Source organism: Scomber scombrus, chromosome 19 (assembly GCF_963691925.1).
Source record: "Scomber scombrus chromosome 19, fScoSco1.1, whole genome shotgun sequence".
NCBI classification, from domain to species: domain Eukaryota; kingdom Metazoa; phylum Chordata; class Actinopteri; order Scombriformes; family Scombridae; genus Scomber; species Scomber scombrus.
The window spans coordinates 7,020,340-7,041,081 of record NC_084988.1 but is presented as its reverse complement, the minus strand read 5'-3'; the positions used below and the strand labels follow the sequence as shown (position 1 = coordinate 7,041,081).

The following is a 20,742-nucleotide window of genomic DNA, read 5'->3' as shown; positions in this document are numbered from 1 at the left end:
AGCACATGTAAGGACTATTATATTCTAAGTACTACAGTATTATAAATACTCGTAACTGTTATAATAGATAACAATAAAGATGACTGGTACTGTATAAGGACTATTATTGTGCCAAGATACTGTGTAGTGTTTTGTATTACAGACAACATTATTATTAAATATAAGTCATCACAAATATGAGTCATCACTTCTGGGAGTTGAGACGTGATTTCTCCTCCATGTATCATCCCCTTGTCGGACTGTGGGCACGTGCGTTTCCTCGGCTTCCTGATGCCCTCCAGTCACCTTTTTTCATGAAGCATTTCTGTGTGTCACCTCCAAACTTCCTTCCTTCCTGCAATTGTTTTCTTTTGAAGGATTTCAAAGATAAGTCATATTTTGTCATTGGAAAGCTGAATTTGATTAAGGAATTCAGACGATGACTAATGAAAAAGCAACATATTGATTTTATGAACATATTGAATTTATTACGACTGTATCCTGAAAACTGAGAAATAACTATGTTTCAAAGGATTTTGCAATCATTAGAAACAGACAGGGTTTATTAAGAAGCTGGAAAGAAACACAGCAGATAGCAGATTCATACATTTATGTATTCACAGGAAATGTGCACTGCCCTCTAGTGGGGTAATAGTACTGCTGGAGGTAACTGATGGTTACCAGCATCAGCAACACGTAGACTTCCTTCTTGGAGACTAAAATCATCATATTTTTTACCAAACTCTAATACGTTTAAACTAGTTTTTTTACCTTGTGATACTGCTTTAAATCAAGATTTAGCCGCAATGAGCACACATTTCCATGTTTCTTTTCCCAATGAGTTTATTGTGGGAAAAGTTTTCTTCTCATAGTTTTTCAGGTGTTTTAATGTTATTCACTGTGGTAAAGCGGGAGCACATCAAGCCCTTTGAGATTTAAAGAGCAACACAAATAAATGTGATTTGACGTTATCAGTTTTAATGCCACAATATCTCAAATATTTACTGTCTCCCACAGTTTTTTAACTGCAGAATTTCAAAGAGGGAAAATTGGTGCTAATGTCCCACTCGATAACACACAATATGATCCACAAGTCAAATATCTGACATACTTTATGAATTGTGTCGTATTTATACAAATGTATTACTCTTCAACCTGTTGCATCATGGTCTTCTGAAGGAATTTAAAACATTTTTGACAACCAGTACAGATATTTTGACACTCAAAAAGTTTTGGCAGCTGTTAAATATTTGATGATTCAAACAATATATTCAATACTGAATATAACTTGATAGAAACTAGAGTCATTTTTTAGATAGATTACAAACAATTTGACAGCTTTGACAGTTTGATAGGATATGAGTCAATAACACAATATGCACAATCAATATTTGTATGCATGATTTCATAATGTGGCCACTTCAGCAGTGGACAATGTGGCTGCTAATGTAGTGCCTTGAGATAAATAAAATTGGATTAAATTGAATTAATGTTTGATATTCACAAACAAAAAATGTATTTTTGCGTTATCTGTTGTCAAAAAACTGATACACTGATCCAACAGCAGCAACAAATGTCTACTGAGCGACTGAGAAAGAGACATAGAGGCATAAACAACAAACAGTGGAGAGAGATGAAGAGACAGAGACAGAAAAAGAGAGAAAGAGGGAGGGATGAAAGTGTGCAGGGAATGCAGAGGCCACATTAGCGCTGGTGCTGCCGCAAAACCCCGGCTGGACATGAAAAAGGCTCTATTGTTCCTGCGATGGCCATAGAGCTCTGACCTCTGTTCATCAGCCAAGAGCAGCCAGTCTTTTTCATCTGTTTTGACTACTTTGATTTGCCTTTACTATGATGCTAGTGTCATGAGGCACAGTGCGCTTTGGTGATTTCTTTCTTTCTTCTTTTTTTTTTTCCTCCTTCCCTTTTTTTAATCTGAAGCAATAAAAGGATACGATAGAGAGACATGTTAAGGGAGATGGTGGGATAGCAGGGAAAATGAAGAAAATAAGTTTGGATAACAGGTACTGTTCTGCTCAGGGAGGTTTTTTGTTAGTTTCTCCGTTTGAAACCTTCAAATGCAGTAAATACTTTGTTTGATTTTTAGGTTTCCTGTGCACAAATCTAGCTCTGACGATGGATCAGGGGGTAAGTTGATTTTTTTTTAATGAATCCTAATTAAATGCATTATTTGTTTTTATAGTAAGTAGAATCATACTGCTGTTAATTTGCTTAAGCTATAAAAAAGGATGGTTTTTGCTTGTATTTGGAGTGTTTTGAGCTGACTTGCATGGTTTGTTTGATCCATTATATTTCTTTAATAGCAATGACATCCTTTTGAAAACTGAATATTATATTTTGAGAATGATTTAGGGCATAATATTCCAGTAATGCATGCAGTATTACAGTTTACCTGTAATGTGGATGTTGTAGTTTAAAACTGTGGCATGTGTGTGTTTAGGTTTTTGTATTTGTGTGCTAAATTAAACAGAGTCTTTGTACTGTGTAGGAAAATGGGATGGAAAGAGAAAGGGCAAGTCTTTTTGGCAGAGTTTCCGAAAGTCACAGAAAGGAGGAATGCGTCAGATTTCAAAGGGTACGTTAAGTCAAAAAAAATACAAAAACACAAAAACCAGCTGTGCATGAAGATTGCTCATCAACATATTTCCAAGTTTCTGTAATGCACCTGCCGAGAGCAGCCGGTTGTGTTTTTCATCCAGTCAGCTGACACGTCTGCTGTTTGCCTTTGACAGGTGATGACGTCGGTTTTGTGGCCAGTGAAATTACCATGAGTGATGAAGAGCGTATCCAGCTGATGATGATGGTGAAGGAGAACATGATCTCTATAGAGGAAGCCCTGGCACGGGTATGATATCATGTGTCCTCCTGTTACGTGTCGCTGCCGGTTTTTTCTTGTTTTTCTTGACATGAGTTCAACACACTTACTTTTGAACATTAAATATGATCCCTTAAGTTTTTTTTTAAAAGCACATTATTTTTAATTAGGAAATTAAGGGAATTTACCAAAAACGTCATAAGCAATATTTCTGGACAGTGTGCACAAAGGTGTCTTGTGGTTGCATCAATATCTGTGCATATATATCTAAATGCATAACAAAAATCAATGGAAAAGTAATGACAGAAGAATTTAGATAATGTGGTTATGTGTGTAATCCTGCTCATGCAATAAACACACGAGCTGGTAGATAACAAAAGGTATCCTCTAGCTATCATGTTTAACAGGCTCATCTTTCTTTTAAAACTCTCTGCAGCTGAAGGAGTTTGAGGTACAAAACAAACACACGTGCAGGTTCGAACCGGCAGAGTGGACCGACCCCTCCAGTCCCCCCAAAAATGAGTTGTTCAACTGCAATGTAAGTCTCTTAAGCTCCCGGTAAGAAGGGCGTCTTAGTTGCTTTTTAATGCTGAATCACTACTTCAGGCACCGTGTTGTGCATGAGGGTCTATGATCTGCCAGTGCCAAGGCTGCTGAGCTGTTGACAGCGCCTCTCTCTTTCCCTCTGTCCCTGTCCCGGCAATGAACCGTGGCCCCTCTAAAGCCCTGCAGCTCAGGGCGCTCTCCCAACTGCAGGGCAATGGGCGGACTTCTATTCATTGCTGTCAAAGCGCTAACCCCCTATTGTGCTGTAGTGAGCGGGTGGATTCAGCACAGGACCCTGTTATGCAGGCCGCAGCTCTTTTATGCATGGGTGGGGTGATTAGGGGGCTCAGGTTCAGGGCACATTTTTCAGATTCATCTGGATGGCCTGACTATTTCTCTTTGCTCTGCGTGTGTTCTCCTCTCACTTTCTCTTTCTCTGAGAGTTTGCGTGATGTCTGTGATGATTGCAAGGTTGTTGCCCCCCCTCCCCATCCCCCCTCTTGTTTCTTTGTTAATTATAGACCAGCTCTCTCGCATTGAATTTCCTTGTATTCTGTTACTGCTAATTGGTTTCATTTTGGCTTTTGATGTTTATTCTGGGGCATGCTGGCCGCCCATGTTTTGATCAGAAAGGAAACCTCAACATTTATGACCTGAGTCTTCAAATGAAATGTACCACTGACATTTCAGTAATCATCATTTCAATTGGTGGTTAAGGTGATTTCCAAGCTGCTAACTCTTCATGTTCCCACGTTCAGAAAGCTTTGTCTAACCTGTGAGGCAGAGAATATAATGGGGCAGCTGGTTGCTTGGCCATTAGCGTCATCACTGTGGTTTCCAACCACCAATTCATATCAAAGCCACATGCAGTTTCTATCTCAGCACCACCTGCAGCATGTACACAACTTGCACACCTTTTTATTTTCACACAAGTTGACTCAGAATCTAAAAGTGTAGAAATGTAGGTAAACTATTGAAAGATAAGTCGGTATTGCATAATAAAGCGTGTCATATCTAACACAATAGCAATAACTGCTGCCAATATACTATGAATGGTGCTATGTTGTATGTAGTGTTATGTTATCATAACTGTGAAGCTGTGTGGCAAAACTAAATGTTATTCTGTCGTTCTTTCTTTCTTTCTAGCAGCCTTGTGACCTGTCAGACAATGAACAAGAAGAATCTGTGACATTCAGGAGACTCCATAAACTGGTCAATTCAACCCGGAAGGTGAAGAAGAAGCTGATCAAAATTGACGAGTCTAAGAGGCCCGGAGCAGATGGTACTTAAAGCACTATCAGACCTTATCTCAAAAGCCAAAGGGCATTTGCAATCATAGTTTTTAAAGTCATTGTAGCAATATCTACTCTGCCCTGTCCCCCCTGTCTGCTACGTGATGTTAAAAAAAAAAACGTGGGGCAAGTTCATGGGTATTTCACTATATTTGCAGCCGAGGTGTAAAAACCAGCAGGTGTTTACACAATTGAACAAACACATTACTGTGTGTCAGGAGAAAATGTTGCACCTGGGACAGCACAATGCTGAATGTGACGTAGAGTCTAGAGAAAATATCTTTGTGTCTGTCATTTTGACAGATTTAATTACAGTTGGACTAAGCATGTAAAGGAGAATTACAGTATTTAACATATGTTTTCACTAGTTGTACAGTCTGTGCAAATATACTATATGATTTTAAGATAATATCATTGCCTTTTGTTTGTTTGGCTGATATTTTTCAGCATGATTACACTTGACAAACATAAAAGTAGTATTCTGTGTTTGGCCTGTAGATTACAGTTTGTGCATCTATTCATGATATCTATAATTGCTGAACATATGCAAGTCTAAATTAATATTCTTTTCTTTTGACATTGCATTACCTGTTAACCTTCCTCCATTCCCTTCTATTTACCCACCCAGAAAGCCTGAGTGTAGATGGGCTTCACTGTGGAGATGCCAGCGGCTCGCTGTACTCAGATGTGCAGAAGAAGCCAGCAGTTTGCCCCGTGGACTTTCTGGCCTCAGTTCTGCAGGAGCAGCTCATCTACGACAGGGACTCTGACAGCTTGACCACCTCCCCCTCCTCCAGCAGCCTGGACACCTGCAGCAGCCAGAAGATCTTCAATGCCTTTAACAAGTCGAGTGCCAGCCCAGTTCACCAGGAGACAAATGTAGCGGCGGAGGTGATAGAGGCAGGCGAAGGCAGCGGCTCCTCCTTTTTTGAAACAGACGGCGGCTGCAATGATGAGGAACCCAAACTTGCTCGTTCGGTGACGGATGGAGAGCTTCGTCACCGGAGCCTCAGCCCACTCAGCCACCATGGGGTGAGTACAGAGGAGCCTTTGTATAAAGACAGTTGTTTGGCCCGTGATTTATTTTTAAACTGGTACCAGTCAGCTTTCTGCAAGCTACTCTAAGAAAATGTTTGCATTTGCCACCAAATATCCTCAACAAAAACTGACACTTGACTTAATGAGACACTGATGAGTTACAGCTGAATGTTGAGAGCATTTCATTAGATGATGGCTAAATGCATGCTCCACAAAAACGTATTTAAGTCCAAAGACATCCCCAATAAATCCTGCATTTCTCTATTGCTGCTTATTAATGTCCTATTTTTTGGTTTCAGAGAGCCTGCAGCTTTGGAGGATTTGATCTGGCCAACCGCCCAATGCACCCAGTCATCTCGGATGGTGATAACACAGTATGTAACTGTCATTTCTTCTGAATTTCACAGCACTGAATCAAAAGAAAAGTCTGTCCTTGTTTACTTATTTGCCTCCATTTTTTTCTCTCTGTGCTTGTAAATTAGAACAAAGATGGAGATGATTTGAGAAATCCTGTTAAGTCTCCACAGACATCTCGTATTTCTCTCGGGAAAAAAGTCAAATCTGTGAGAGAAACAATGAGAAAACACATATCCAAGAGATACCACTGTTCTCTCTCTGAACAGGTATGTTTAAGAAACATTGATCTATGTTTCAGATGTAGATTGTGCTGAATATACTGTATGTAAGCATCTTTTTTTATTCTTCCTCTGCATCCTAGTCGAGCCCAGACCGTATATCCAGCAGCCCTCACTCACCTCACACGGACTCTGACTCTTTGGAGAAACCTAAGCTGAAACCTGGAGGGTCTGTGGAAAGCCTGAGGAGTTCCCTGAGCGGACAAAGTTCCATGAGTAAGTCTGTGTTTGCAGCATATGTGTGCCAGATCTGGGTGTACTTGCAAATAACTCTGTGTTTGTTTTAACTCAGCCTTAGAACACCAGATGTGGGGTTTATCAGACAAATGTTTCAAGGACCATAAAACGCCTTTCAGATAGTCTAAACTTTCTGGTCTCACTGTGTCAATAAGTGTCACTGTGACAGTAAGTCAACTCTGTCAAAAACTGCCTAACATCTGGAACTTCAATCAGATTAAAAGACGTAAAAAAATATTTGTCCAATGCTAACAAACCCGTGTAGTCTTGAAGTGGCTCATTCTTCTTCTGCGGTTTGTGCAGGTGGTCAGACGGTGGGCACGACTGACTCCTCCAACAGCAACAGAGAGAGTGTGAAGTCTGAGGACGGGGAAGAGGATGAGCTGCCTTACCGCGGACCTTTCTGTGGACGCGCCCTCGTTCACACTGACTTCACCCCCAGTCCCTATGACACAGACTCCCTCAAACTAAAGGTACGGCCACAATAATCCATCACACAAAATGTTAAAAATCTGTTTATCATCCAAGAAATTCAAACTTTTTTTACTGGTTGTGTTTTGCAGAGTGGGGATGTCATCGATATCATCAGTAAGCCGCCGATGGGTACGTGGATGGGCATGCTCAAAGGTAAAGTGGGCACCTTCAAGTTCATTTATGTGGACGTCCTGAATGAAGAGGAGGTGAAGCCCAAAAAGACACGCAGGAGGAGGAAGGCCCGGCAACCCAAACCCACCTCTGTGGAGGAGCTCCTCGATCGCATCAACCTCAAAGTAATGAAACTCACCACATGATCGAAATCTTTCCACACACAGGTGGAGAGTGTAGCTCATTACGTATGTTGTAGGAATTTAGAAACTTGACTAGAAAGTCCCACTTTTTTCTTAAGAGAGTAACATTTTATTTCATGAATGTTTTCCATGAAATTTAGATACAAAAAAATACAGTAAAAAGAATACTAGTGAGCTTTACATGTAAAGTACCAGTCAAAAGTATGGATACACCTTCCCATTCTCTTGAGTGAGAATGAATGAAATTGATGAAAAGCACATCCAAACTTTTCAATGCTACTGTGTTTCTAAATGGTACATTTTTGAGACAGTTTGTACAAAATATAGACAAAATACTAGTAATAATAAAATATGAATAGCAGAAATTTGAATTGCAGTTATTAGTATATCATGCTTATTCATCATCTACACCTCAAACTACTTTTGAATTAATCTAAGTGTGCATTGTAAAATTAAGGATTACCACTGATCTGTTTGTGTGTTATCCATCCTCATCCTCGACTCTCCACAGGAGCATCTTCCCACTTTCCTTTTTAACGGTTACGAGGATCTGGACACATTCAAGTTGCTAGAGGAGGAGGACCTGGACGAGCTGAACATCAGGGACCCCCAGCACAGGGCTGTGCTGCTCACCGCTGTGGAGCTGCTGCAGGAGTATGATGGTGGGTTGGGTAAACAGAGAGTTAGAGCATTAAACAAGACACAAGAAACACAGAAACACTCTCAGATATGAGTGAACATGCAGATATGCACCTGATAGATTTAGTAACAGTAGTATTTAAAAAAATATATGGATAAGGAAAATATAACGTCAAAGCACGTAATGGAAAAGATCAATCCTGCAACTGATGTTCACATCAATGTAGGTTGAAACCAATTACCATAATCTGTCAACCACCTATATGCTGTTTATATCTGTGGTAGTGTCGACTTGCAGCTGCTGTTTCTCGGTCAGTGCAGGTGTTAGACATACTGTCTGTCTGTCACACATTTTTAGACACCTTCTCATAACATGATGAATACTTTTTTTTAAATTCCATTATGTTTACCTCCATCCATCTCACACAGTTCCCCAGCAGTGCTTGTTTTTGAGATCATATTATGTGACAGTCTGCCCCCTGTTGGCGGTGTTGTGCATTGCAGGTAGCAGCGACCCAGAGCGCAGCAGTCAGTCCGGAGGCTCACAGGAGAAGCTGCTCCTGGACAGGCGTGGCCTTATGGGAGACTCCCCACGGGATTCAGGCTGCTACGAGAGCAATGAGAACCTGGAGAACGGTAATGAGAGCCTGAGTCACCTGTGAATACTGTCCTCCTCCTCTTCTGCCCCTCTGCTGCCTCATCCTTCACTAGGAATACATATGTGGTCTTCAGTCCTTGATGCTTGAGCATTCCAAGCCGCCAAATTTCAGTTTTCACGCTCTTCTGGAAAGACTCGTCTCATTTACTTCTGAAGCTCTTTTTTTTTTTCTCCAAGCATCTTTTTCCTCAAGTCATACCTTCTTCTGTTTCTGCATCACTGACTCAAACATTTTTGCAGTCACTTTTTTTGTCTGTTTAGTGCTTTTGAGAATTGACATTACATTGCCTTTCTTAACCAGATTCTCAATGTAGTTTTAAAAAAAAAAGAAAAAAGAGAGAGATAACACAAGGTTCTCTACTATTATTATTATTTTTGTGGGACTAGAAAGTTCATTTACTATCATGTTTAACAGAGCAGCGACATTTAAAAAATACAAAAAACAAACACGAACAATCTATATGTGGAGCCGCTTGTAGGTGTACTCACAAATAGATCTGCCGTTGTGAGTTGTGTGGTGGTTTTTGCGTTTGCAGAAAATGGTGACTGTTATAAACCAATGTGTGACAAGAGTGTTTAAACAAACTCTAGATTAAAATAGTTCTCAGTATTCGCAATACATATTTACTGTGAATGCTTGCTTTATTCATAGCTATATCATTCTTATTGTGGTTATAATTTGGTATGGCTGAAGTCTAAACATTGTTCAAATGTGAAGAGTTGTACTTATTGTAAATGAGGGCTCTTGTGAATGTCAAAAGGTTACGTGTTTAGAGAAAAAAAATGTCAGATCAGCCACACCTGTACAGTGTATCTCTTAAGATGTTGCTGTTTTGTGTGTATATTTTTTTAGTCCAGTAAAATATAATGTTGCACAATATTTTATTATGTGCCTGAAACTGCTACATGCAGAACAATTAAAATATTTACTAAATAATATAATTATACTTGTAAAAAAAAAAGAAAAAAAGAAGTTGAATTTTGTATAATTGTAAATGCACTAAAATGCAGACTTACAGTAGGACAACCTTTTACGATGGTTTAACATGATTAAAAGTGAAAGTTAAACTCATTTTAACGCTGACAGAAGTGTTGCAGGTTTAAGGTCTGAAGTCTCAGCATTTTCTGAAGTGTGCTTCTGTCATGGTTGAGCGTGAGGAATAAATTGCTCCATGCTTCACCAGACTTGACTGCTTGCTTCTTTTCTTTTCATTCGTCATTCATTTTTATTGCATTATTTTTTTTTGTTTCGAACCTCTTCTCTTCTTGGGCGCTACAACCGCTGCTGCTCTGTTTTAGTGGAATACATGTCCAACCTCACTGGCATCTACATGATCTGCACACACTGCACTTGTTTATTTCAGGAAGGGACAAAAAGACATCTTCATCCATGAGCAGGTCCTCCTCCGGTTTCGAGTCAAGCCACCTCCCGTCCCCAGAGTACCCTGCCCTCCCCCTGACCCTCACCTCCACCAGACCTAGTAAGACTTTACAGCCCAGTAAACCAGGATTCCTCCCCTGTATCCCACCATCACTAAGAACTCCTAAGAGCAGCTTAAATCTCTCAAGCCCAGCAAAAGGTCATCTTCCCAGTGGCGGTATTGCTAGAAGTCGGAGCTGCACTGAGTTGAGAAGAAACTCAGCTCCGGGGCTGCGGAGGCGGTGCTTCTCCCTGACAGCCCTTCACAAAGAGCAGAGCAGAAAACCTCTCAACCCTAAAGACTGGAATCTCACTGCCAGGGGCAAGAACGAGGAGAGAAAGCAGCACCCATTAAAGCTACAGAAACATTTTGACGTCACATTAACGTCCTGTCAGTCTTCCACTGCACCATTAGATGCTGTGCGCAGCACGTTGAACACAGACACGAGCGATGCCAGCAGCTTTAAACAAGCTGAGACAACACAAAGCACATACGTCAAGCTGCCCGCCACACTTCCAGCAGAAAGCTCCAATCATCCTGTAGCTACACTTTCTGTATCAAACTCCTACAAAGACCCCTTCACAACAGAAGCCGCCTGCAGGCACGACTGTACAGGCAACACCTCTTCTGGGGAGAAGAGCGGTCGTGCAATTTCAGCCAATTTGGAAGCCCGACGGCTGAGAATGAACAGAAACAAGAAGACGTCCATTAAATCAGTGAATCTGGGATCCCTGGTGGAATAAAGACTGCAGAGTATTGATCTCAAGCTATTTTTTGAAAAAGGTATTGGCTTAAAAGTTACAGGAAAGTGCCACAGTACAGTTTTTAATTGCTGCTGTCGAATAATAACCATTTTAAATTAATCTTTTTTTTTCATAATCTTTGAAATACTGACTGTTTTTAACCAATGATTTCTGAAAATGTAACCATGGGTTTTCAAAGACTCCAAAATACTGTAGTGTGCCATCAATGTGAGGAGTAACTGTAGCAGTGGTGCACTTTTAATGCAGTTATAAAATAGGTTTAAATGTATGTATGTACTGTATATTTAATTTCATGTGCTGTCTTTTTTTTAATAGTTTCAAATGTGAATTACACTGAACAAAGCTTCCTTTTTTCTCTCTAAACCTTCATTTCAACAAGCATGAAGAATACTAATTCAGGAAACTCCCCCTCAGTTTATACAGTGATCCATCATGTTTATATTTTAATGACCTATCTATGTACACAGAACTGAATCCTGGTCAAGTTTGGTCCAGTATGAAACAGTCCAGATATTCTCCATTCAGCTGAACTAGTCTGTAGTCTGTCTCTGCCCTAGACCTGGTCACAGTCCAACAGTTACACAAGCTGCAGTGTTCAGCAGTGAGCGCTCCTTTATCTGAAATCAAACAAAGCCTTTATTAATACATTATCCATCGCTGCATTTACTGTAACTCAATATCTTTTCTAAGTGCATTTTATGTATAGAGTTGACAGAAAATTTTACAGTTGCTTTGTCTGTTTATTTCAGTTTCATAACAGTAAATTAAAATGGTCTCACATTTAAATAATGTACAGTGTTTTATTGTTAATTAATGTTAAATATGTTAAATAATTTCTATATACATTGTAAAAATGCTAACAAGGCTGTTGATTACCCATCTACTTTCAGTTTATATCTCCAGCAGTAGATCTCTGTAGTCAAAGGTAACTGTGATTGGCACCAGATGATAGAAATTTAAAAAAAACAGCAGGATTTATTATGACATTATCTCCTAAAAGATTGTTCGCCACCATTAGCAGTTTATGGAAGTACCATGAAATTCAAAATGATTTTGCATAAATACTTTTTCTTTTAGTGTTTAAAATATCACTTCACATTCTCACTTTAGTGTGTGTTAATTTGCACCTTTCTACTATTATTTAAAGTAAATTGTTATTAGCACCACTTAAACAAAGGATTTAGGGGCAGAATTTATTCACAGTTTCGCCTGCAGAGGCATTTCATGAAGGCACTGCCTGACCAGCCCCAGAGCATCCAGGCCTGTACCCCAGGCCAGGGTGACTCCCCAGCCCCCGTGGCCATAGTTGTGGACCACAGGCACCCGACAGTTGCGCAGCTGAACCACCTCCCTCTCCACCCTTGGGTTCTTCCTGCTCGGCCTCAGACCGACCCACGTGCTGATAACTTTGCCTTTGCTGAGCGACGGCTCCAGCCTGCTGCAGCGCTCCAGGATGCCCTTCGTGTCTCCTTCGTCTACCTGTAGTCGCCAGTCCCCCTCCTGCCTCGTGCCACCTATAGTGATGCTTTGTGTGCCGGGGTAGATGTAGGTCTTTCCGTCTCCATCTCTGATGAAGTGCTGCAGCCAGGGAGCCTCCACCTTGAGGACCTGGCCTCTGACTGAGTACACTTCGGTGTCACCCACCAGCATTTTGGAGCCCAGACCGGAGCAGTTGACAATTATATCAAAGCTGTTGCTTAATTCCTGAAGATTATTGACTTTCCTCTGCTCCACTTTACCTCCAGCTTTCCTGAACCTTTAGAAAACAGGTGTTTGAATTTAGATAAGATAAGACAGATTTTATTTGTCATTCAGATTATACACTGTACAGTGCACATCCAACTCACCTCTCACTCGGTGGATTAAAACACATATTGATCTGTAATTTCCTGTAAATTATTTAGCTCTCTGGAATTTGAAAAATAAAAAATAAAAATGACCTTTGACAACGAGAGTTTAGAGGACAAACCTTTTCTCGAGCCACGGCAGGTAACTGGAACATTCACATTTTAAGGTGGTGAATGCCTGGCCAAACTTGTGATCCGGAAACCGTTTCAGTTCACGGTCAGTCATAGATCGAAAACCGATCACAAACTCTGACCAGAAGGGCTTCTTTTTGGCGGGAATCTCCTTGAATATTTGCCAACTGCAAAGGAAAAAAAGATAAAGTCACAAGATGAAAAGAGATTTTAATAGCGACCTGGCTGAATAGCAGTAGGTCTCATAACACCTGTTACCCTGAGCTCAGCATTACTCCAGCATCTGGTGATTGTTCAGACACAGCAATGGCCAAAAGGTGATCAAAGCTGTCCTTGAACCAGCGTTTTTGTCTTTCCAAGGGAATATCTGATAGAGAAATACAGTAAAATCAGTCATTTACAACAAGCAAAATGAATGTTAAGTGTGTTTTTGCATTAAAAGTAGGACTAGATTATGCATTTACATGCTTTGATTCTGCATGTCTGCATTCAGCATTTGGAAAATTCACTACTAGCTAATGTCATGCATTTTCTGAGAGGTTGTTGCTTACCTGGAAACTCTGCAGCAAACAGGATCCCAGCAGCTCCATCACTGGTGGTGTTTGGGCTGAACGTCTCAGCGAGGACAGTAACCGAGCAGAAAGGAAGAGCCTCTGCGATGCAGACAGCGGTGGAGAAGCCGATCACACCGGCTCCAACCACTACAACCCTGACGCTTTTCATCCTGGACAGGCCTGCGTCTCCAACTGGAAGTGGAGAGTTGTGTTAGTTGCTGCAAGACAACCTTTGATACAAAAGTTAATCCACAACCTGTAGTCTTAACATAGTAACTTATGACACGGTCCAAGGATCAACAAGACAAAGCCCCATGTAAGTCCAAGGAGGTGTCATAAATGTAGCAATAAGTCATTATGTATTACAGATTCAACCAGCTGTAGGAAACCTTGTGTGCTTTGATGTTTTCTTTTATGCTAAATGTAGTGCTTTTATCTAGAGACCATGTTAATTTAAGTGAATGGGGATATATTATAATATTTCAAAATTAAAGATTAGAGGAAAAGTCCAAAAACTGAAAAAAGATTTGTGTAGCAGAACTTTGTTTTTTCTTCTTTCCTCTCTCAATTATCTCACAACCCCTTAGATTTATCTGCTGACCCTTTGGAGGGGCTTGACCCCTAGGTTGGGAACCAGGGGCGATTGTAGGATCAGACCTTTAGGGGGGCTCAGCTCATGAGAATTTGACATACAATGCCCTGCAAGTATTTTTAAAAATACAATAGTAATTTATTCATTTTTAGGGGTGCTGAGATCAAATTTTGGGGTGCTAGAGCCCCCCTAAAAAGGGTCTAAAATCGACCCTGTTGGGAACCATACTAAACTATATAACTGTATATAAAGTAGTGTAAACTAGCTCCACCTCCAGCAGCTACAACAGTAACATGCTGCTCTGACACTGATGCTTGACTATTAATAATCCAAGGATGTCATATATAATATCAGTCAGTGATTCAGATTCAGACAATTTATTGTACCCTTAGGTAAATTTGTTTTACAGTGAGTGAGTCATGTCATGTTGTTACGCCCACAGACGGACAGTACAGGACAAGAACATGTTAGACAAAGTGACGACAGTGGTCAGACTAAAAGGACAAAATAAGAAGAACGGCCCCAAGAAAACAAGATACAAGAATAAAAGAAAAATAAATAAATAAATAAAGTCGATAAAAGACAAGATACGTAAAACCAAGTTGAAATAAAATCACCAAACCAAACCACTACTTTTACTGTAATACAAACATACTTATGTAATAGGTTTGCAGGACTTTTACTTTTAAAGGAGCAGAGTGCAAAATTAACTTTTTTTTTGTCCATCAGCCAAATATCTATGTTCAAGTTACACCAGCCACTCAATAGATTAACATTGTTTTTCGGTTGGTAAGTGAAGCAAATCTACCATATGTTTGCATATTTTCCCAGCAGTTTTCTACTGATAAGAAAAACAGCTCAACCCACCTGTTATGAGAGTTACTTTCTCTACACTGCAGACAGAAAACTGCCCTTCATTAAAACAGTACACAGGACGGCAGTGCTGGGACTGTCTGCAATCGAGGACGAGATGCAGCTGTTAAATATTTATCAGAAGACGAAACACACAGCACAGTAGATGTTTACTTCTTCTGCGCACCGTGGTTTAACACTACGTGTAGGACGTGCAGGTCCTAAAGAAAGGCCTACTTAGCAAGGTCAATTTAAGAATAACAGTCCACTGAAAGAAATATGGCACATTTTGCCGTTCGTTTACAGATGGTGTACATGCAGGATTCTTGCATTGACTGTATATAATTATTCCTACAGTCAAATGTTTATTTCAGTGCCAATAAAACCGTAGATCTACAAATCATCAGCCGCCCCACAGTCAGTGTAATTAAAGGGCCACCACAGAATATCCAAGTGTCGGAACGCTACTGCGATTGGTAGTTTCGCTGCCAGGCAACCGACGGGCCTCTGGACATTCCAAAAGAACGCGCGGCAGCTGTATACAAAGAATCAATAAAATTGAATGTTTTTAAAGTTCTGTCGGTCAGATATTCTATGTTCTGTAAACCGAGAGTAACAACCAATCACAGCAGAGCGTCAATCCAAGTGCGTCACAGCAAGTCCAACTGAGCGTGAATCTCGTCAACGCCACACCACACCTCTCGCGATAAACTGTTCGCCCTGAGCCCAGCCACAGTAAAGAAGGTAAGTAAGGTCCTAACAGCTCAGTACTGTTTTAAATTACTATCAGGCACTTTGGGTCCTGTCACTAACACACATGCCTCTGAAATTTAGTTCGTTTAACGCATTATTTCAGTGGTACGCTTTGCTGCTGCTGTTAGTCGTGACCTGTTTCTTGCTAGAGGCGGAAGCATTGTTTGAGACGATGTAGCTCGTTTTTGCTAACATTCAAGTTGCTCACATCACTACATAAAATTGAGCTGCAGACATCTTTCAGTACAAATAGTCACTTCAGGTTAACTTAATATTATTGTGGGTAGACAGGTCAAAACACCTGATAAACACTTGTTATGGAAGATGTTTATCTGCATAATATTAGTGCTGAAACTATCTGATCGTCAGTTTTGATCATGATTTAATCATTTAAGTATTTTATTAATGAAAAACACCATATTTTCTTTAATAACATGTTAAACCACATTTAACATGTTGAATTTGAAAATTATAAGGGAAGCTTTATGACATGTTATATATAGCAGGGATTTCATTATTGATTATTTTTTCAATTAAGCATTTAGTCAACTAAATGAGATGATATCCACTATTTCACAGCTCAGTGATGTCTTCAAATTGCTTGTTTTGTCTCACCAACTTTCAAAGTCCCAGGGCTTCACCTTGGGTTTTGGGAAACAGTGATTGGCCATTTTTGACAACAATTCCTTTAATTGAGATGAATTGCGAAGGTAATCAATACTGAAAATAATAGTTAGGTGCAGCCCTACATTGATTAGGTAGTTAAATAAAAGTAAATTGTATTGTAATTAAATATTCACTGTTGCACAGAGGACAAAGGTGCCTGTGCTCTTCTCACTCAGTCTTGCGTTTTGATGAAGTCTTTCTTTGCCTTCAGGTACAGAAGGGATTTTTTTGTGAGGAAGATGTCTCAGAAAACCACAACCTCATCATTGATGGTCCTTCATTCAGATTCACACGAGCAGAGCATCCTGAGCAAATTCAACAAGCTCAGGAAGAAGGACTTGTTGTGTGACATCACTCTAGTTGTGGACGACGTACACTTCAAGGCGCACAAAGCCCTGCTGGCAGCGAGCAGCGAGTACTTCTCCCTCATGTTCACAGCAAAAGATCAGATCAGTCAGTCTGTCTACCAGCTGAAAGGTATGGCAGCTGAGATGTTTGCGGCGGTGCTGGAGTTCATCTACAGCGCCCAGGTGTCTGTGGAGAAGTGCGCCACGGAGCAGCTCCTGGCCACTGCCCAGCTCATGCAGGTTAGCGACCTTGTCAAAGTGCTCACTGAACTCACACATCCTGCTGCAGGGGTTACAGGTGAGGAGATAAAGACAGACAAAGCCGAGGTGCCAGATAAGTCAAAACGCAAAAGAGGACGACCGAAGAAAAATGAGAACGTGGCTGTAGCAGAGGCGGAGGGGAAAAGTACAGCATGTGAGCGCACAGAGGACGGCCAGTCTGGAGATGTGGATTGCAGTGATGGAGACACTGAGCTGCTACCTATAGACGATGCAGATGATAACACACTCCGCAGCCGGCAGAGCAAACGCAAAATCAAACCACCGCTGAAATACAAAGGCTACAAGGTGTGCAGTGACACAGCAGACAGGAAAGAGCTTGGGAAGAGAGGCAGGAAGAGGAAATACCCCAACACAGAAGCAAGATGTGAGGACTGCGGCAAAGTGTTCAAAAACCACCTCTTTTTAAAGATTCACCGAAGGACTCATACAGGTAATCATCCACTGTGGTGTCTTACAGATAAGAGAAGGAAGGATTAAAGGTTTGTTGGATAAAGACATACATTTTTACTTAGGACTGACAAGGATTTAATTAAGAAACAAATAGCGTCCATCACTGATATTTAAATCTGTTAAGAGACACTCATGAGACAGGTGACACTGCATCAGCCCATGTAGCACTACACCTCATTATACTTTCCTAATTTCTGTCCAGGAGAGAAGCCTTTCCGATGCCCGGTCTGTGGAAAGGGTTTTACCCAGAAACACACTCTGCTGGTTCACCAGCGCATGCACACCGGAGAGAAACCGTTTGTTTGTACCATCTGCTCCAAAGCTCTCGCCACCAAACACTCCCTGCAAGAACACATGAACCTGCATGAAGGTAATATCTAATAATATGGCAGTTTTTCTCATGTTGATGCTGATGTTGCTCTTCGCTTTAGCAGTGATCACTATGTTCAAATTATGAGTGGATTATTCTTTTTTGTAGATCATTTCTTATTTTTTAAGCTTTAATTTGGACATTTTCTCTAAGGCCTCAAGTTAAATCTTGCAGGCTGAATCGGTGCAGTCACATTTGGATATCATTGAGAAACTGTATGAAACTGTATAAGCTATATGTTTTAAAAGTCTGTAGATTCAGTGTTCTGTTGCTTTTGCTCTAATGAAAATGATTTTTCTTTTACCTCCGTCCTGTAGAAGACAAATCCTTCAGCTGTGATAAATGTGAAAAGACCTTCACTCAGAAGAGGCAACTTAAAAGTCATTACAGAGTTCACACAGGTAAGAGTCACATTACTTGAAAAGCAATGTCATTCTAATGTATTCACTGTAAAGGCTGATTAATGTTTGCTTTATTCTGTAAGGCAAATCATTACCAGAGTGTGCTCAGTGTCACCACAAGTTTATGGATACTGCTCAGCTGAAGAAGCACCTGAGGACTCATACAGGTAAAAACTAAAGCTAAAAACAGCTTCAACAGTTCTGTGAATAATGTCTGATGTGTTAAAACTTTTAATATCACTGTGTAAGGAACATCTAACCTTTGATTTTTTATGTTTTAACAGGTGAGAAGCCTTTCACATGTGAGATCTGTGGAAAGTGTTTCACAGCCAAAAGCACACTGCAGACTCACATCAGAATTCACAAGTGAGAAATATATTTATGTCTTAGCAGCTTTAATTTAAAAGTCTGATTTAAAGTACAAAGATAGGACTTTATTTCTTTAAAAAAAAATAAGACAGGATAAAAAAAAAAGAAAGAAAACCACAACAGATTTATTGTTGCATACCTTAGAAAATAAAACAATGGATCTGAGAGTTCTTATTGGAATATAAAATGGTGATAAAACTTTATTCTTAAAGCATATTTCATACAAAAAGATGCGATACAATGTGTTTCACAAAACATTAAATATAAAGTATTAAAAGAGGCTAATCAAATACAAGATATACTCTTAAACTTGTATCCAATGAAATTATAACTCTACTTTTGCAGAGGTGAGAAGCCGTATGATTGTAGCATCTGCAACAAGTCCTTCTCAGACCCCAGCGCCAGACGAAGGCATGTCGCCTCCCACTCAGGGAAGAAACCCTTCACTTGCTCCTTCTGCAGCCTTTCGTTCACCCGTCTGGACAATCTGAAAACACACACCAACACCCACAACAAGGAGAGAGCCGCAACATCAGAGGCCTCATCAGATGCAGCGGCCGCAGACTCCGCTGCACCTCAGGAGGAGGTGCGTAACATCCTGCAGCTCCAGCAGTACCAGCTGCCCCCGAGTTCCGAACAGGAGATCCAGCTGGTGGTGACGGGAGACGTGGACAACATTAATTTTGTCCCGGGTCAGGAGCAGGAGATCAGCATCATCACCACAGAGGCAGAGCCGGCAGAATCTGCTCAATCTAGACTCACGCTCCTCACGCAGCCGACAGGACACGTGCAGAATGTGGCTCTGGTCACTCAGGGCGGCGTTGTGGACCAGACCCCTCAGATTCAGACTATCAGTATGTTGGAGGGACAGATGACACACCAGCCTGAGCAGATGCATGTCATCACTTTGAGTAAAGAGGCCATGGAGCATCTACAGGCCCACCACGGTCCCCCGCAGCCCCTCCAGATCGCGCAGAGACCTGTCCAGCAGCTGCAGGTGATGCACCAGCCGATCCAGCAGCTGGCCGTCAGTCAGGAGCCCGGGACGTCTCAGGGACAAGCGGGCAGGGAGCAACACAGCCAGGCCATTCATATCAGCAGCCAGAGCAGCCAGCCCATCTCCATCAGTCAAACCAGCGAGCAGATCTCCAGCCACCACATCCAGGGTCACGCCTTCCAGATCCAGGCGGGAACCGTCTCGTACCTGTACACCACCGGACTGCCGCAGGAGAGCTGATGGCTCACTGAAGTCCAAAAATGATAATGCTGCTATAGTACACATTCATAATGATGTAATGGACAAATATTATCACATTACAAAGTGAGAATGTTTTTTAAAGGAACAAGTATAAAAGGTAATTTATTGAATATTCTGCAAATTTAAGTTTTCTGTCGACCATTTTCAAGGCAAACCACAATCATTTCCTCTTTTCTGCTGACTATGTCAACACAGAGACTTTCTTTTCATGTTCAAGGTGTCATTTTAAAACTTTGTGCTCTGTGCTTCAGGATTTGGGAGTCACCTGCTAGACAGTCACAATCATGTTTTTGGTATAAAAAAAAAACCTCAACAATCAATAATGATATTGGAGAGTTACAAAAATCTTATGTATTGGCCAATATTCATTTTAAACTTTGATCCCTTAAATCTGAATAAAAAATTCACTAAGCAGGACATTTACGGTTGAAAAATGTTGGTGTTACTGTACTGTGATTTTTTTTTTAAAAGATTTTTTGGGGGGATTTTTTTTACCTTTATTTGGAAGTAGCTGGCATAGAGGCCAACAGGAAACAGGGGGAGACAGAGGCCAACAGGAAACAGGGGGAGACAGAGGGGAATGACATGCAATCGTCAACATTTTGGAAAGCATAATGTTAATTTAGTCAAAGTTTGCAGTAAAGAGGCCTTTTGACAGCTAACTCTCAAATTGTAAATGTCAGAGCTTCTCATAAGTGTCTGAAAGGCAAAAAGCTAAATGTTGACTATGATGGATTTTACTTTGTCACACTGGTTTTAAGCGCCTGTTGATTTTCACACTTTACTGATGCTGAAACGACGATTTACTCGCCGGTTGAGAGAAATGCATTTATCAATTTAAGAGCCTTTAATACGTTGTTGGAAATGGTCAGCAGTAAAATAATACGTATGCAATTTGTAGAGGTTTCCTAAATATATGACATGGCCTTAAAATATTTCTTGATCAAATCCAGGACAATGTTTAAGACCAGTTTACAACTTTTTATTATTAATGGATAGAAATAAGAATTTACATTGTATATGAGCATGAAATATG

The 20,742-nt window shown here is 40.6% G+C and overlaps 3 protein-coding genes across 4 annotated transcripts in view; 2 read left to right on the top strand and 1 right to left on the bottom strand.

Moving 5' to 3' along the window:
* sash1b (SAM and SH3 domain containing 1b) overlaps positions 1-11,176 on the top strand; it is a 50,982-nt gene extending 39,806 nt beyond the window's left edge. For both annotated transcript variants that reach the window (XM_062440601.1, XM_062440602.1), the window contains exons 5-18: positions 2,087-2,127; positions 2,489-2,575; positions 2,733-2,845; positions 3,252-3,353; positions 4,508-4,643; positions 5,282-5,685; positions 5,991-6,065; positions 6,174-6,314; positions 6,410-6,542; positions 6,867-7,036; positions 7,127-7,333; positions 7,863-8,013; positions 8,495-8,626; positions 10,013-11,176. In XM_062440601.1, coding sequence (XP_062296585.1) covers positions 2,087-2,127; positions 2,489-2,575; positions 2,733-2,845; positions 3,252-3,353; positions 4,508-4,643; positions 5,282-5,685; positions 5,991-6,065; positions 6,174-6,314; positions 6,410-6,542; positions 6,867-7,036; positions 7,127-7,333; positions 7,863-8,013; positions 8,495-8,626; positions 10,013-10,812 — 2,692 coding nt within the window. In that variant the 3' untranslated portion in view covers positions 10,813-11,176. The remainder of the gene's footprint in view (positions 1-2,086; positions 2,128-2,488; positions 2,576-2,732; positions 2,846-3,251; positions 3,354-4,507; positions 4,644-5,281; positions 5,686-5,990; positions 6,066-6,173; positions 6,315-6,409; positions 6,543-6,866; positions 7,037-7,126; positions 7,334-7,862; positions 8,014-8,494; positions 8,627-10,012) is intronic.
* A 376-nt stretch (positions 11,177-11,552) lies between these two features.
* ddo (D-aspartate oxidase) lies at positions 11,553-15,432 on the bottom strand. The gene is made up of 5 exons (XM_062440632.1): positions 14,826-15,432; positions 13,364-13,558; positions 13,071-13,179; positions 12,803-12,979; positions 11,553-12,589 (listed from the first exon to the last, which is right to left on the bottom strand). The coding sequence occupies exons 2-5, from the start codon at positions 13,533-13,535 to the stop codon at positions 12,031-12,033; spliced, it is 1,017 nt and encodes a 338-aa protein (XP_062296616.1). The 5' UTR covers positions 13,536-13,558; positions 14,826-15,432; the 3' UTR covers positions 11,553-12,030.
* Positions 15,433-16,355: 923 nt separating this feature from the next.
* zbtb24 (zinc finger and BTB domain containing 24) lies at positions 16,356-20,260 on the top strand. Its single transcript, XM_062440615.1, has 6 exons — positions 16,356-17,288; positions 17,511-17,678; positions 17,996-18,079; positions 18,163-18,246; positions 18,364-18,445; positions 18,794-20,260. The coding sequence occupies exons 1-6, from the start codon at positions 16,418-16,420 to the stop codon at positions 19,683-19,685; spliced, it is 2,181 nt and encodes a 726-aa protein (XP_062296599.1). The 5' UTR covers positions 16,356-16,417; the 3' UTR covers positions 19,686-20,260.
* The last annotated feature ends 482 nt before the right edge of the window (positions 20,261-20,742 follow it).

Excerpts from the sequence above, each read along its gene's own strand:
- zbtb24 (XM_062440615.1), top strand. The coding sequence starts at position 16,418 with ATGAAGTCTTTCTTTGCCTTCAGGTACAGAAGGGATTTTTTTGTGAGG. Across the intron at positions 18,247-18,363 it reads GCACCTGAGGACTCATACAG|GTGAGAAGCCTTTCACATGT; the intron begins GTAAAAACTAAA and ends ATGTTTTAACAG. Across the intron at positions 18,446-18,793 it reads ACTCACATCAGAATTCACAA|AGGTGAGAAGCCGTATGATT; the intron begins GTGAGAAATATA and ends CTACTTTTGCAG.
- ddo (XM_062440632.1), bottom strand. The coding sequence starts at position 13,535 with ATGAAAAGCGTCAGGGTTGTAGTGGTTGGAGCCGGTGTGATCGGCTTC. Across the intron at positions 13,180-13,363 it reads GTTTGCTGCAGAGTTTCCAG|ATATTCCCTTGGAAAGACAA; the intron begins GTAAGCAACAAC and ends TTTCTCTATCAG. Across the intron at positions 12,980-13,070 it reads GGAGTAATGCTGAGCTCAGG|TTGGCAAATATTCAAGGAGA; the intron begins GTAACAGGTGTT and ends TTTCCTTTGCAG.